General features: G+C 35.1%; 1 protein-coding gene across 1 annotated transcript in view; it reads left to right on the plus strand.

Annotated features, from left to right (window-relative positions):
* The first annotated feature begins 3,863 nt into the window (after positions 1–3,863).
* Positions 3,864–13,685, plus strand: part of LOC141301414 (calcium-dependent secretion activator 2-like) — a 61,502-nt gene continuing 51,680 nt past the window's right edge. Inside the window, exon 1 of the mRNA XM_073831647.1 lies at positions 3,864–4,184. Within this exon, the coding sequence (XP_073687748.1) occupies positions 3,882–4,184 (303 nt within the window). The 5' untranslated portion in view covers positions 3,864–3,881. The remainder of the gene's footprint in view (positions 4,185–13,685) is intronic.

Below are 13,685 nucleotides of genomic sequence, written 5' to 3' on the forward strand. Positions count from 1 at the left end.
TAAAGGCAGTTGGGTAACAAATTATTTTAAGTTGACTCAACAAATTGTTGTTTTTTTACAGTGTAGTCTTGTATTACTTTTGTACAGTACAATGTAGGTGTTTATATATTCCTATTTAAATAATTTACGTAAAACAATTAAATGATAAAAAATAAATATTACAACAAGATTAGCCACTTAATTGTAGAAAAAAAATGACAATTATTATTACAACTTTTTTAACTGAATATAATTTTTCTTCCACGTATTGATTTTAACAGTAAACCTCTGTTTGTTTGCCAAAACTAAAAGGGTTTATTTTTAATTTGATTTAAAAATAAATAAATGTTTATGCTTTCATTTGATTAAAACACACAAGAATTTCTGAAGAAAACAAAAGACTGTAGGGCCCTATTGTTCAAAATGTTGAAATAGAGAGTTTTGGACTTATTTTTTCACTGAAATTTCGTTATTTCACAAAGTAGGGTAAAGTATCGGGGAAAAAAGTAACGCTGGCTACTGGCCAGCCGTGTAAACCTAGGGGAAATGGCGTTATAACATCTGGCCATTGCATCTGGGAGTTTAGCGTAAAGAACCTGCCGTACGTTTATGTCTAGTTGCATTAGAGTGATTTTCCTGAATTCAGTTCTCGACTGCTTCAGAGTAAATAAGCAGGCCCGTGTCCTCTCAGCATGACCGCCTGTCTGTCACTTCGCCTGCGTGGCCTTTTTGAGGCAGGAGAAAACTATTCATTTTCTCTACGGGAAAGTAAGCCACCTGCCCACTGACTCATTCAAGTACTAAGAAGGCACTGCAAGATATCCAATATCATTGTTTTTGCCACCGTTTGAATAGGCTTTTTAATGGAACCAATGAACTGTTCATGAACAAACAAGTAGGTGCGTTTTATATTTCCAAGAAGGAAATTTAAGTCCTTTCTCTGTATTGTATTTAAGTTGTGTTGTATATCTTCGTATTGCATGTATCCCATTAGACACTTATGTCGAATGTGTTTTAAAATGAACACATTCTTCAAATCTGGGAAAAAAATTGTAATCTCTACAGGTGTCCAAGTAAAAGCGATTTGAGTGGAGTTTCCCTCTATGAAAAGTGCCTCCTGTTGTGCTCCGATCTCTGTCGTCTTACGAGATCGCGGCGGTTTCGACACAGATATATTCCCCCGCCTCCTTTGAGACGAGGCAGCTGAAGTGTCTTTGTTCTGCTCCATTACTCGCGCTTAGGAGCTGCGATTCGTCTCCATCTGCTGCTTCTGTTGCGCCTCACCAACTTCGGTTTCCCCCAGACACGGTGACCGAATATAAAAAAAATGAAATTACTGAAAAGCGGTTCATGAAAAAAGTGTTTTCATGGTCTTCAGTGCAGATTTGGTTAGCCAAACTTGGACATGACCCTTCTTTACAAAATCCACCATACAAAGACACTGTTGAGACTGCTATAAAAAGAGCATCTATGATAAAGAAAAGAAAATTTTTTACAGTAAAAAACAGTAAAAAAAATATTTATCTTAATACAATGTTACTCAGCTTAATATTATCAAAAAACGTTTAAATTTTTTTTTTTAATTTTTCTTATGTATTCATTGATTCATTGATTCATTCAAATATCCAGAATTATTATCATACATTTTAAAAGACCTCGACCTTGACATATTGACCAGTCATTAAGAAGTAAGAATAAAAATAATAATAAACTACTCAATGTAAAGGTTTTCTTTCTTTTCAATGCTATTTTTCTTTATTATGATAATAGGACAGTTGTATTACTTGACGTTTTCTTTTTTTTTTTTTTATACCTTAAAGATATGAAAAATATCAGGAACCTTATCCATCCATCCAGAATTATGATCATAAATTTTAAGAAGCTTTTGGCATATTGACCAGTCATTACTAAGAAAAAATTATAAAAAATAATAATTAAGAAAAAGTGAAACCACTCATATTTAAGGTTTTCTTAAAAATAAAAAAAGTTTTAATCGTTTCTTTATTATGGTAACATGACTTTTTTTGTATCACCTTTACTTTGTACCTCAAAGATATTAAAAATATCAGGAACTTCATTTATTCATCCATCCATTCATGCATCCATGCATCTATCCATAATTATCAGGCATTTTAAAAACTTTTTGACATATTGACCAGTTGTTACTAAGAAATAATAATAAAATAATAATTTAAAAAGTAAAAGTACTCAAATTTAAGGTTTTCTTTTAAAAAAATCGGTTTTAATAATTTTTTTAAATCTTTTTCTTTATTATGATAACAAGATGGTTGTATTACAGTGACATTTTATATATATATATATATATATATATATATATATATATATATATACAATTTTTTTTTTACTTTATGCCTCAAAGATATTAAAAATATCAGGTAACTTTTATTTATTTATTTATTTATTTATTTATCCATCCATCCATCCATCCATCAAGAATTAGTATCATACATTTTAAAAGACTTTTTGACATATTGACCAGTCATTACTAAGAAATACTACTAAAAATAATATTAATAAAGTCAGAATATTAAAACGTTATTAATCCATCCATCCAGAATTATCATAAATGTTAAGAGACTTTTTGACCTTGACATATTGACAATTACTAACAAGTAACAACTAAAAATAATAATAAAAAAGTCTAATTACCCAATATTAAAGTTTTCTTAAAAAACAAATCTATATGTAATGAGGCTGTTTTTCTTTATGAATACATGGCTGTATAACCCTGACATTATTTAGTTATTATTATTATTTATTTATTTTTTGCCTCGAAGAAATAAAAAATATCAGAAACCTAATTTATCCATCCATCCAGAATTATTATGAATTTTAGGAGACTTCTAGGAGACCAGTCATTACTAAGAAATAATAAACAAAAAATATATTGAAAAAGTCTAAAATTAAGAAGGTTTGAAGGTTAAAATTGAAAGGTTTAAAAGGTTTTCTTTTTTTAAAATCTGTTTTTAATCTGTTTTTCTTTCATCTTTTTCTTTATGATGATAACAGGAAAGCTGTATCACCCTGGCATTTTTATTTTTTTACATTATGCCTCAAAAATATAAAAAATATCCAAATCCTTATTTATCCATCCATCCATCCATCCATCCATCCGGAATTATGATCATAAATGTTGAGAGACTTTTTGACCTTGACATATTAACCATTACTAAAAAATAATATATTAGACCATTACAAAATAATAATAAAAAAGGTAAATTTGTCTTTTCTTTATTGTGATAACAGGACAGTTGTATAACTCTGACATTTATTTATTTATTTTTGTTTTGCTTTACTTTATGCCTCAAAAATCTAAAAAAAATATGCAGTAACATTTTTTATACACCACTTGAATAAGAATTTTAATGGAACCAATGAACTATTACATTTTCAAGGAAATGTAAGCCTTTTCTCTGATGTCCTTGTATTTACCAAGTTTAGCAGTACTTCATATGAAAACCTTTAAATCTATTCATCGTAATGGACCGATATATAGACCTGAATCAATCAGTATATCAATGTATTGCACAATATATGTACATGACCTCATATATTGCTCATTCAATTTACATAAAATGTAATTAATGTCACCATGTTTTTTGCATTCCACTTGCGCCCGTGTTATTCGCAGCTTCTCGTACATAATGTGGTGTAGTCATGAGGTGCTAGCTCAAATTTAAAAATGCTTCTTCCAAAAAAATTTCATCTGCAGATATGGCCTTGTTTAGGCATCTATGATATAATAATATTGCTTATTGCAATTATCTCTGGGGCAATATATCACATAACAAAAAGATGTTATGGTGACAGGCCTGCTGACATATTGACCCTGTTGCTTTTTTTCCCATCAGGGCTTCTTGAAGAGCGAACGCGTGGCACGCATGGTCCAGAGCGGAGGCTGTTCTGCCAGTGACTTCCGCGAGGTCTTTAAGAAGAACATTGAGCGTCGTGTACGCAGCCTTCCTGAGATCGACGGCCTGAGCAAAGAGACTGTCCTCAGCTCTTGGATCACTAAATACGACGCCATCTACAAAGGAGAAGAGGACCAGCGGCGGCCGCAGGGACGCATGCCTTTCAGCGCTGTGTCTGAACTCATCCTCAGCAAAGAACAGCTGTATGAGATGTTCCAGCAGATCCTGGGAATCAAGAAGTTTGAACACCAGCTGCTCTACAATGCCTTGCAGGTCAGTGCTAGCTAAGTAAGACTTGATGTGGCTTAATATAACATAAACAATGTCTCTTACTAAAATACGTAGTAAAAAAAACAAAAGTGTGTTATTTAAAAAAACCCACATCGTTTTAAACATATTTTGGACTATGGGGGGGGGGGTGTCATTATTTCGATGACGTCAAATGCTTGCTATTTTTACCATAACACAACTCTGAAAATAAAACTAACACAATGTCACATTGTGCAGCTTTTGGTTGAAGGGCAACAAGAGAAGCGATGTAAGTCTTCACTGCTTTCCTAGCACTAAGAAGAAGAAAAAAGAATGGGAAGACACCTATGGACGAATAAAACTTTCTAAAGACCTGCGTCTTTGTTCTCTCGACTTTAGCCATGATGCCTTTGAGGCTTTTAGTAGACCACAGCTACTGAAAGAGCTTACAGACGGCAGAGACAAGAAACGCTAGATGCCATCCTGGCAGGATGCGCTTTTCAGCAACTAAAGGAGTTTCTCAACATGGATTTCACTCGATATCCAGGGGCGTTTTAACTCCTTGTTGTGGAACATCAATGGTTTAATCAATGATTTGGTTTAAGCCTATGTGTATATCAATTGTCACCTGTAAGCTCTTTCAGTAGCTGTGGTCATTGTACCAGTATTTTATTTTCCATGTTGTCTTGTGCTAAAAATTGCAACAGGTAGCACAAGTAGCTCATCGAGTGCAACCATTTTACATCATTGAAATAATAGCCCCCCCCCCCCCCCCCCCAGTCCAAAGTATGAATAAAACGATGTGTATTTTTTTTTAATTACTTTACATCTTTCATGGTTTATCTACTACATATTTCAGTAAAAAACATAATTTACGTTATATTAAGCCATAAAAATTAAGTTTTTTTTGGTGAAAAACAGTATGTGACAAAAGAAGTATGTCCAAATTCTCAGTACTCATTAAGAGTAGGCAAAAAGTGCTTGGATGACTTCCGGCATTCAGTGGAAACTCTACTATCCCATGAGGCCACAAAACAGCATTTGTGACCCTGGGCCACAAAACCAGTCATAAATCGCACAGGTATATTTGCAGCAATGGCCAACAATACAATGTATGGGTCAAAATAATCAATTTTTCTTCTAAGCCAAAAATCATTAGGATATTAAGTAAAGATCATGTTCCATGAAGATATTTTGTAAGTTTCCTATATCAAAACGTAATTTTTGATTAGTAATATGCATTGCTAAGAACTTCATTTGGACAATTTTAAATGCGATTTTCTCGATATTCTTGATTTTCAAATAGCTGTAACTCAGCCAAATATTGTCCTAACAAACCATACATCAATGGAAAGCTTATTTCTTTAGCTTTCAGATCAGTCTTTTGGCTTTCAATCTCAATTTTCAAAAAATTGACCCTTTTGGTTTTGAGGTTCAGGGTCACATTTGATGAATGATGCGACACAACTGATGCTTGTGTGATGCAGGATATTTTTCTCTTCCGTGTCAGTCTTCGACACGTGTTCATAAGAATACCATGCGTGGTGCTACTGTTACAGGAGCTGGGGTAAATTTTATCTCTGGTTTTCAGAGATACTAAATGTCTAGGGGTTTGGCCATAATGGCTTCATCTCTGTGGCTTTTAACAATGGCTTTTCCCACAATTCAAAACGCCTTTGATTATTAATGTTGTTCTATTCAGTTGTGTCTGATTTTCACAATCCTTAAAATCTCAAGAAAGATTTTAAAGCAGGTTGTGATTTTCTTTCATAAGAAGCACATTGATTTTTTTTGTGTGTGTTCTCTGACATTTTGACATGTGTGCTTTCAAAACAATTGCCCAAAAGACATTGAATGTCCTCAGAGGGACATTTACAGAGAACAAAAATGAATTGCAGGGTCCCAGATTTCTTCAACAGATGATTTTGGATTAAAAAAAAAGCTTTTCGCATTTGAAAAAGGTCCTCTGGGATGAAAATGTTTGTGTTTTTGAGCAGGGACTGTAATTTGCACATGTGCATCTGTGAACTAACAAAAACAGACATTTCTTAGCATATAATATAATAATATCTTTTTTTTTTCTATAAACGGTGGGTTGAGTTGCAATAGTTTTATTTTTGATTGAATTAACTTTTGTAAGCACATTATACATTATTGCTTTAAGGTGCAAGATCTCCTTAATATTGAATAAAAGAACATTTTGGCGGAAAATGTGTTGAATTTTGTGGAACTACAGTACCTTAATTTCCACAGTGTCAAAAAAACGCAAGTCGCATCTGTGTCAAATGTTATTACATTAAGAAATAATTTTAAATACTTATAAATGAAACGGAACATTTAGAAACACATTATGTATTTTAATTCCCATCATTCCACAACAAATCCTTTACTATACAGTTGAGGTCATAAAGTTTACATTCCCCTTTCAGAATCTGCAAAATGTTAATTATTTGACCAAAATAAGAGGGATCATATAAAATGCATGTTATTTTTTATTTAGTAAGGTTTATATCCCCTTGATTCTTAATACTGTGTTGTTACCTGAATGACCCGGTAAAAAATTGAACTTATTTTGTCTTCTGGGAAATGTAAGTATTTTCTGTAGCCTCTTAAGGCCAGTACTAAATAAAGAAAATATGATGAATATGAAAATAAGAAAAATTTACACATCTCCTTTCTTTTCAAAAGTTTTCACCCCCAGCTCTTAATGCACCGTTTTTCCTTCTGAAGCATCAGTGAGCGTTTGAACCTTCTGTAATAGTTGCATATCAGTCCCTCAGTTGTCCTCAGTATGAATAACTGGATCTCAAAATTATACCGTCATTGTTAAAAAGGGTTCAAATACACAAAGATGTTGAAAAGCCAAATAATTTGTGGGACCTAAAGGATTCTTCTTAAGAACAGCAGGCAGTTTTACTGTTCAGAGCAAACAAGGGACTCATGGACGACTATCACTAAACAAAAAAACACAGCTGTGGATCATTCAGGTAACAACACAGTATTAAGAACTTTTGAACGGGGTAATTTTTATAATTTTATAATTTTTATTATTTTCTACTATTATTTTCTCTTGTGGACTATATGTAAAACATCTATTCTGTGAAATATCTTACTCAGATCAGTACTAAATAAAAAAAATAACATGCATTTTGTATGATCCCTCTTATTTTGGTCAAATAATTAACATTTTGAAGATTCTGAAAGGGGGGTGTAAACTTTTGACCTCAACTGTATATTGGCATTCAGAACAGGAATGTAAATTATAAAATATAATTTTTAGTGGCATTGATTAACTACAACATTTATTATAAACGCCCAATAAACGTTGGGGTCATGTAAATCCTTCATTCGGCATAAATCTAAATGACACTTTTGGAATTCACAACAAATTTCAGATTACAATAACTTGACTTATGTTCAAGAAAATATGTCACTTTCTATAAATTGCTCAGAACTACATACTAATTGGCCCTGCATTTTGTATGCCATAAGTCACTTACGATATTTCTCGACTTAATGGCTTCCAAATGACAAACAACCCAGTGCTTTTCCTTAGGAATTTAATGAGACTTTTTACAATTACACGTTCTGTTGATTGTTTTCCTAATCGCGGTAAGCAGTTTAGTGCCTTTAATCCTTTGCCCTTTAACTTAATCACCTGAGCACAGGTGGCTTCAGCCCATCATCAGCCGCTTTGAAGACATCCCAGAAAGGTCAGGGGGTTGATGGGAAATTGGCCAACTGGCTTGCCCTCGTGTTATCTGTCACTAGCCTTTCCCCAGGGGACAGGAGGAGTGAAAGGGATGTGGTGGGTGGTCCTCACGGACGACCCTTTTCATCGCTAGTGCTGTTAGCAGATTAGTGCAATTAGGCGGCTTGGGCCCAACATTAATTGGCATGTTTGCCATCTAACTGAGATCTTATGATGGAGTAAAAGCAGGGGACTGAGTGAAATGCTTAAAGGGATAGTTAACCCATGATTTACTCACCCTCAAGCCATCATAGGTGTATATGACCTTTTTCTATCAGACACATGCAGTCGGAGTTCTATTAAAAAATGTGGCAGTAGTATCAAAACAGTGGTGTGCTTCAGTTAGACCTCCATTGGAAATACAATATTATTGTAAACAGTTTTGCTTGCTTTTACAAACTGAGGGAAGAATTGAACTAATTTTCTGTAGTAATAAACAGCAGCAACAGTAACATTTCTCAAAATAAAAGCCAAGTGAGGTTTCTTTCTTTCAGTTTAATGGCGAGTTCATTTGTTTTTGTTCAGGGTTCATTTCATCTGCATATGTCAGATGTGTTGCCATTAAGCACAGCACTGCTTTTTAACTGCACTTCTACGACCCAGAAGGCGGCTTGTTGTTTTCTACAGGCTTGACTCTTTTGTATTACGGTTTTCAGATTCACACAGATCACATGTTCGTTTTTCTTTTGTAGCGGTTCGTTGTTGTAGACTAATGAGGTGAAGTTGCGCCACGGTTCCAATCAAATCAGGCTTGAACTACTGGTGCTAATCTCTCTCGGCGCCTATTAAGAATTTACGCACCTGTGTGCATTTTATAGATCCGTGTCAGCTGACATTTAAAAGTTTGTTTGCTTTGCATGTTAGACTCGGCATTAGCCGGTGGCTCAGCATTCGATAAATCACTCATGCGCATGTGTTTAAAGGGCAAAGAAGTGTAAATTTATGAGTGGTGTTGTTAAAAACACAAGGAATACTTTACAGCTAAGCAAATAGACTGGGAGATAATGACTGGGAGCAAACAAGGCGTATTTTTAGATTTATTTAGTCGCTAAAATATTTAATTGAAATGTTAGAAAAAGAAAATCATTAAGTGTCTTAAAATGTATTTTTGGATTTGGTAACGAATCTATATTTTATGCTCTGCTGCTAAAAAAAAGAAGATGAACTCAGTAGTCCATCTCACTGATCGCCCATCCTGACCCATTCTGATTTTTCAGACTCGAGCTGTCGTGAAATGTGATGACACAGAGGAAGGGATGCTGATGATTGTTAAATATAAAATGGAGAAATGAGAGGAAATGGGAAAAAAGGGGAGGGCATCACAGAGCTATTCTTGGGTTTTTCCATTCTCGGTCATTTCCTTCATTGATTATTATCTTCCACTTCTGCACACTGACTCACCAGCTTGCTGTTCATTTTCTACCTTCAGACTTTCTCGCGTATGCGAGTGTGTGTCAAATGTGTGTCCATTTAGAGAGCGTGGAGCCCTGCACATGACATGGGGAAAAAAATAATCTGTGGCCACAAAATAAGAATTTGTTTCCTCATTGTAGCAAATCATTTTTGTGTTGTTTGAATCAATTAGTACTTCATAGCAGGGGTGGGCGATATGGCAAACATGTCAGTTGTCTGAGCAGTACAGCCAAACTAATTTCCCTCATTAAAAACCAAAACCCCAAGGTTACCAAATATAAAATAAAAAGAGTGGCAGATATTTAGGCCAAAGTGGCCGAACATATACAGTGCCTTGCAAAAGTATTCATACCCCTTCATTTTAATCACATTTCGTTTTGTTGCAGCATTATGTTAAACTGCATTAAATTACTTTTTTTCCACATCAATCTACATCTACATCATACACCATAATGACAAAGCACAAAACAGGTTTGTGACAACTTTGCAAATTTATTAGAAATAAAAAAACTGAAAAGATCCCGTTGCATAAGTATTCATACCCTTTTCTGGGACACTCGAAATTTAGCTCAGGAGCATTCATATTGCTTCTAGATGTTACTACACTTCGAGTGGAGTTAAACTGTGGCAAATTCATTTGAATGAGTATGGTTTAGAAAGGCACACACCTCTCAGAAAAGGTCTAACAGCTGAAAATGCATATTATAGCAAAAACCAAGACCTGAGGTCAAGATAACTGCCTGTAGAGCTCAGTGACAGACTTGCGTTAAGGCGATGATCTAGGGAAGAGTTCAGAAAACAAATCTGCTGCTTGAAGGTTCACAGAAGCATTATCCATAATGGAAGACGACTGGAACAACTAGGACTCTAGAAAATGTCTGCCAGCCCCCATCCAAGCTGACAGAGCTTGAGAGGTGAAAAGGTGAGGCAAAGAATGGCAGATAATTGCCAAATGCAGATGTGCAAAGCTTGTCACATCAGACCCAAAAAGACTGGAGGCTGTAAAGGTGCTTCAACCATGTACTGAGTTAAGGGAATGAATACTGTTATTTCAGTGTTTTATTTTTAATAAATTTGTCAAATTTGCAAATCTGGTTTTTGCTTTGTCATTATTATGGTGTAAGGAGTGTAAATTAATGTGGGGAAAAACTAATTTAAAGCAGTTTAACATAATGCTGCAACAAAACAAAATGTGAAACAAATGAAGGGGTATGAATACTTTAGCAAAGCACTGTAAATCTTTGTCAATATTTTATTTTGTTATTAAAAAATAAGAACAAAGATAGGCTACATGTTACATATAAAACATAATACACAAATGAAACAAACAGTGCTTTAATTTTCAGGTACAGTAGGTGTATTTATCAGTAGCATTCAAGAAATTGAATGAAAAAATATAAAAATAAAACACTATATAGGCTATATACATAAATTATACATTGACTCTTATTAAAGCAACTGTATTAAAGTTCTTCAGTTCTTCATAAAATAGGTTTAAATGAAGTATAGCATAGAGGTTTCACACCATGTGATGTCAGCTTTTCAAAAGTATTTCCTTTAAAACTACTCATTTATCTGCATTTTATATTGTCAATCAGAATGACATACCTGTACTTAAAGCTACATTCCCTGGAAAAACCAGCCCTCTTATTTTCCCTGCCGAATACTTATTTAACCTGTAGTCTATTGTTCATTCTCCCTTTCCTGGCTCGATCGGTCTTGCTTTAAGCGGGAAGTGTTTTTCTCTGATAGCTGCTCCACCCAGTGTCATATTCTTTTACGGAGTGAACGCTGAGGGAACAGAATGAGGGAAAGCGAAAGAGACGGTAAGCATGACAATTGAAATGTCAGTAAGTGGAGGGTGTCACACAAAGGAAGAGGAAGATCTATAACAGGACTAGGAGGCAGCGACAGATGAGTGCAGAGAGGTGACAGACTGAGAGGAGAAAGACGGATGTGTTTGAGTTGAGTAGAGAGGTAAAGGAGGATGAAGACAGACGAGATCCAAGAAACAACAAAGAACAATAACAAAGAAAGCAAACGAATAAAGTGAGATTGACTGGATACTGTAGATACAGACAGAGATAAACTGAAGGGAATGAGAAGGGAATCATAAAAGACATAATAGTAGTTTGGAATGTGTTTTTATTAAAGGGATAGTTCACCCAAAATGGAAAATTCTGTCATTAATTGCTCACCTTCATGTCGTTCCAAACCTGTAATGGTGCTTTCACACCGGACGCGACTTGCGCGGAAAAAACGCGCTATTCGCGCGTAGTTGAACGCTTGAACATTTGAGTTTACTCGCGCCATTCGCGCGGTAAAATTCGCGTCATTCGCGCGTGACATTTTCTTCACAACAGACGCGAATTCGCGTCAAGGGAGGGGCTTCTGCCACTCGTCAGCGGGAAAGTAGTTGTAAAATAGGTGAATGAGCTCAATTTGCCAGCTTTAGCTTGCTTGTAGTCTCAATATGTATGTATATGTAGGTCAAATTGAGTAAAGAGCGTTTTTTAAAACTAACCAGATTGTCCGACCTCTTCACTCACTTTATTCCTAGCAAGATCCCTTTTATTCCTGTTTCTACAAAAGTCCAAAGATGTATCGTACAGCTCCGAGGAACCACAGACAGCAACGGTGATTTTGTCCGCCATTGTTGGTTCAGATTTTTGCCTCCGTCACTACTAGAGCAAGCTCCTGATTGGTTAACGCGGCGCGGATTTTCGCCAAAGTTCAGATTTTTGAACTCGCGCGTTTCGCGCGGCAATCGCTTGAAACGCTCAAAATGTCATTTGCGCTATTCGCGTGTTTTGCGCCGCCTCATTCGCGCGTTTTTCGCGCCGCAGGATGGCTATTCGCGTCTTTGCATTGACTTAACATGTAAATCACTCGCGCTTGCCGCTTCATTCGCGTCCGGTGTGAACGCACCTTAAGACCTTCATTCTTCTTCAAAAGACAAATTAAGATATTTTCGATTAAATCCGAGAGCTTTCTGACCCTGTAAAGACAGCAACGCAACTACCACGTTCAAGGCCCAGAAAGGTAGTAGGACATTGTTAAAATAGTCCATGTGACATCTGTGGTTCATCCGCTTTGTGGCTTCAGTTTTTCCTCAGTGCTTAGGTATGAATTTTAACCTGTAATATTCTGTAACAACCTCGAGAAACAAATTTTATAATCACATAATCTCATGGTCAACATAGATGACCCCATTAAATCAGTGGGTTGAATAATAAATCAAGCGTCCTGTGAGGTGTGGAACATCTGGTTGGGCGGACAGGCAGGCGGGTCGCGTCTCAGGTGGACACACTGAGAAATCCAGCTGTGCCCTTCTGATCAGAGAGGCCAGTCGCTGCGGCTCAGCCTCCCTGTTCTCCTCTCAGCACCTGTCATCCTCTTCCTAATGAACACATTCAGCCTCGCCTCGCGCTCTCGCCACCCTGTCATCTCTCGTTAGCGTGCCGCTCCGGGGCCGGAGGATGCGCCGCGCAGGTGAGCCACAAGGAAGCGGTAATGAATTACCACCTCTGATGGTGCGGTGATACTCATATCTGTCTGACAGGGTCAGGCCGGACCATTAAAAACAGAGGCAGCGCGTCACAGTGACACTCTTGGCTTAAGGCTAGAATATATTGAGTTATAAATAGTTTTACGTCCTTAATTTTTATTATTTTAATTGTAATGTTAATGATTTTAATATTAATTTTACTTTTAATCTTTTTAGTATTCATTTTAATAATTTATTTATTTTATAAAATGAATACTCTTCATATTTTATAAAAGCGAGGCAGTTTTCGCAGTTTTGATATTTAAATTATAGTTAATTATTTAAATTTATATGCATCAATACAAAGTATTAAAGAAGATTTTGTAACACTTGTAGTTTTCATATAAAATGCATTATAAAAGTATTTTTTATGCATTTATTTTATGTTAAAATCATTGTATGATCTCAATAATTGTAACCACTGTTGTAAAACATTATAATACTTAACTATTAATTGTTTCACAAAAATGCATTAAAATACATGACAAACAACCAATTTCAGATGTAAAAAGTTATTTATAAAATGCGTTATGAAAACATTTATCATGCTTTATAAATAAAGGCTTTAAGTATTATCGAAGATTTTTACTGAAACATTTTAACATTTAAAATTCCACATATATGGAGACTCATTTTTTCTTAACTTTGAATAATGAAAAATGTATCTTTAACATAGAGTTTTGAAACAAATCATTACAGATTTAACTGATTCATGAACAGTTATTATGCAAAATTAAAAAAAAAGAGTCACCATGTGGCATTTTGATTAATTTCTGTGAACTGTTGACAAATCAGTTTAGTCTGTAATGATTCA

This window comes from Garra rufa, chromosome 25 (genome assembly GCF_049309525.1).
Source record: "Garra rufa chromosome 25, GarRuf1.0, whole genome shotgun sequence".
NCBI lineage: Eukaryota > Metazoa > Chordata > Actinopteri > Cypriniformes > Cyprinidae > Garra > Garra rufa.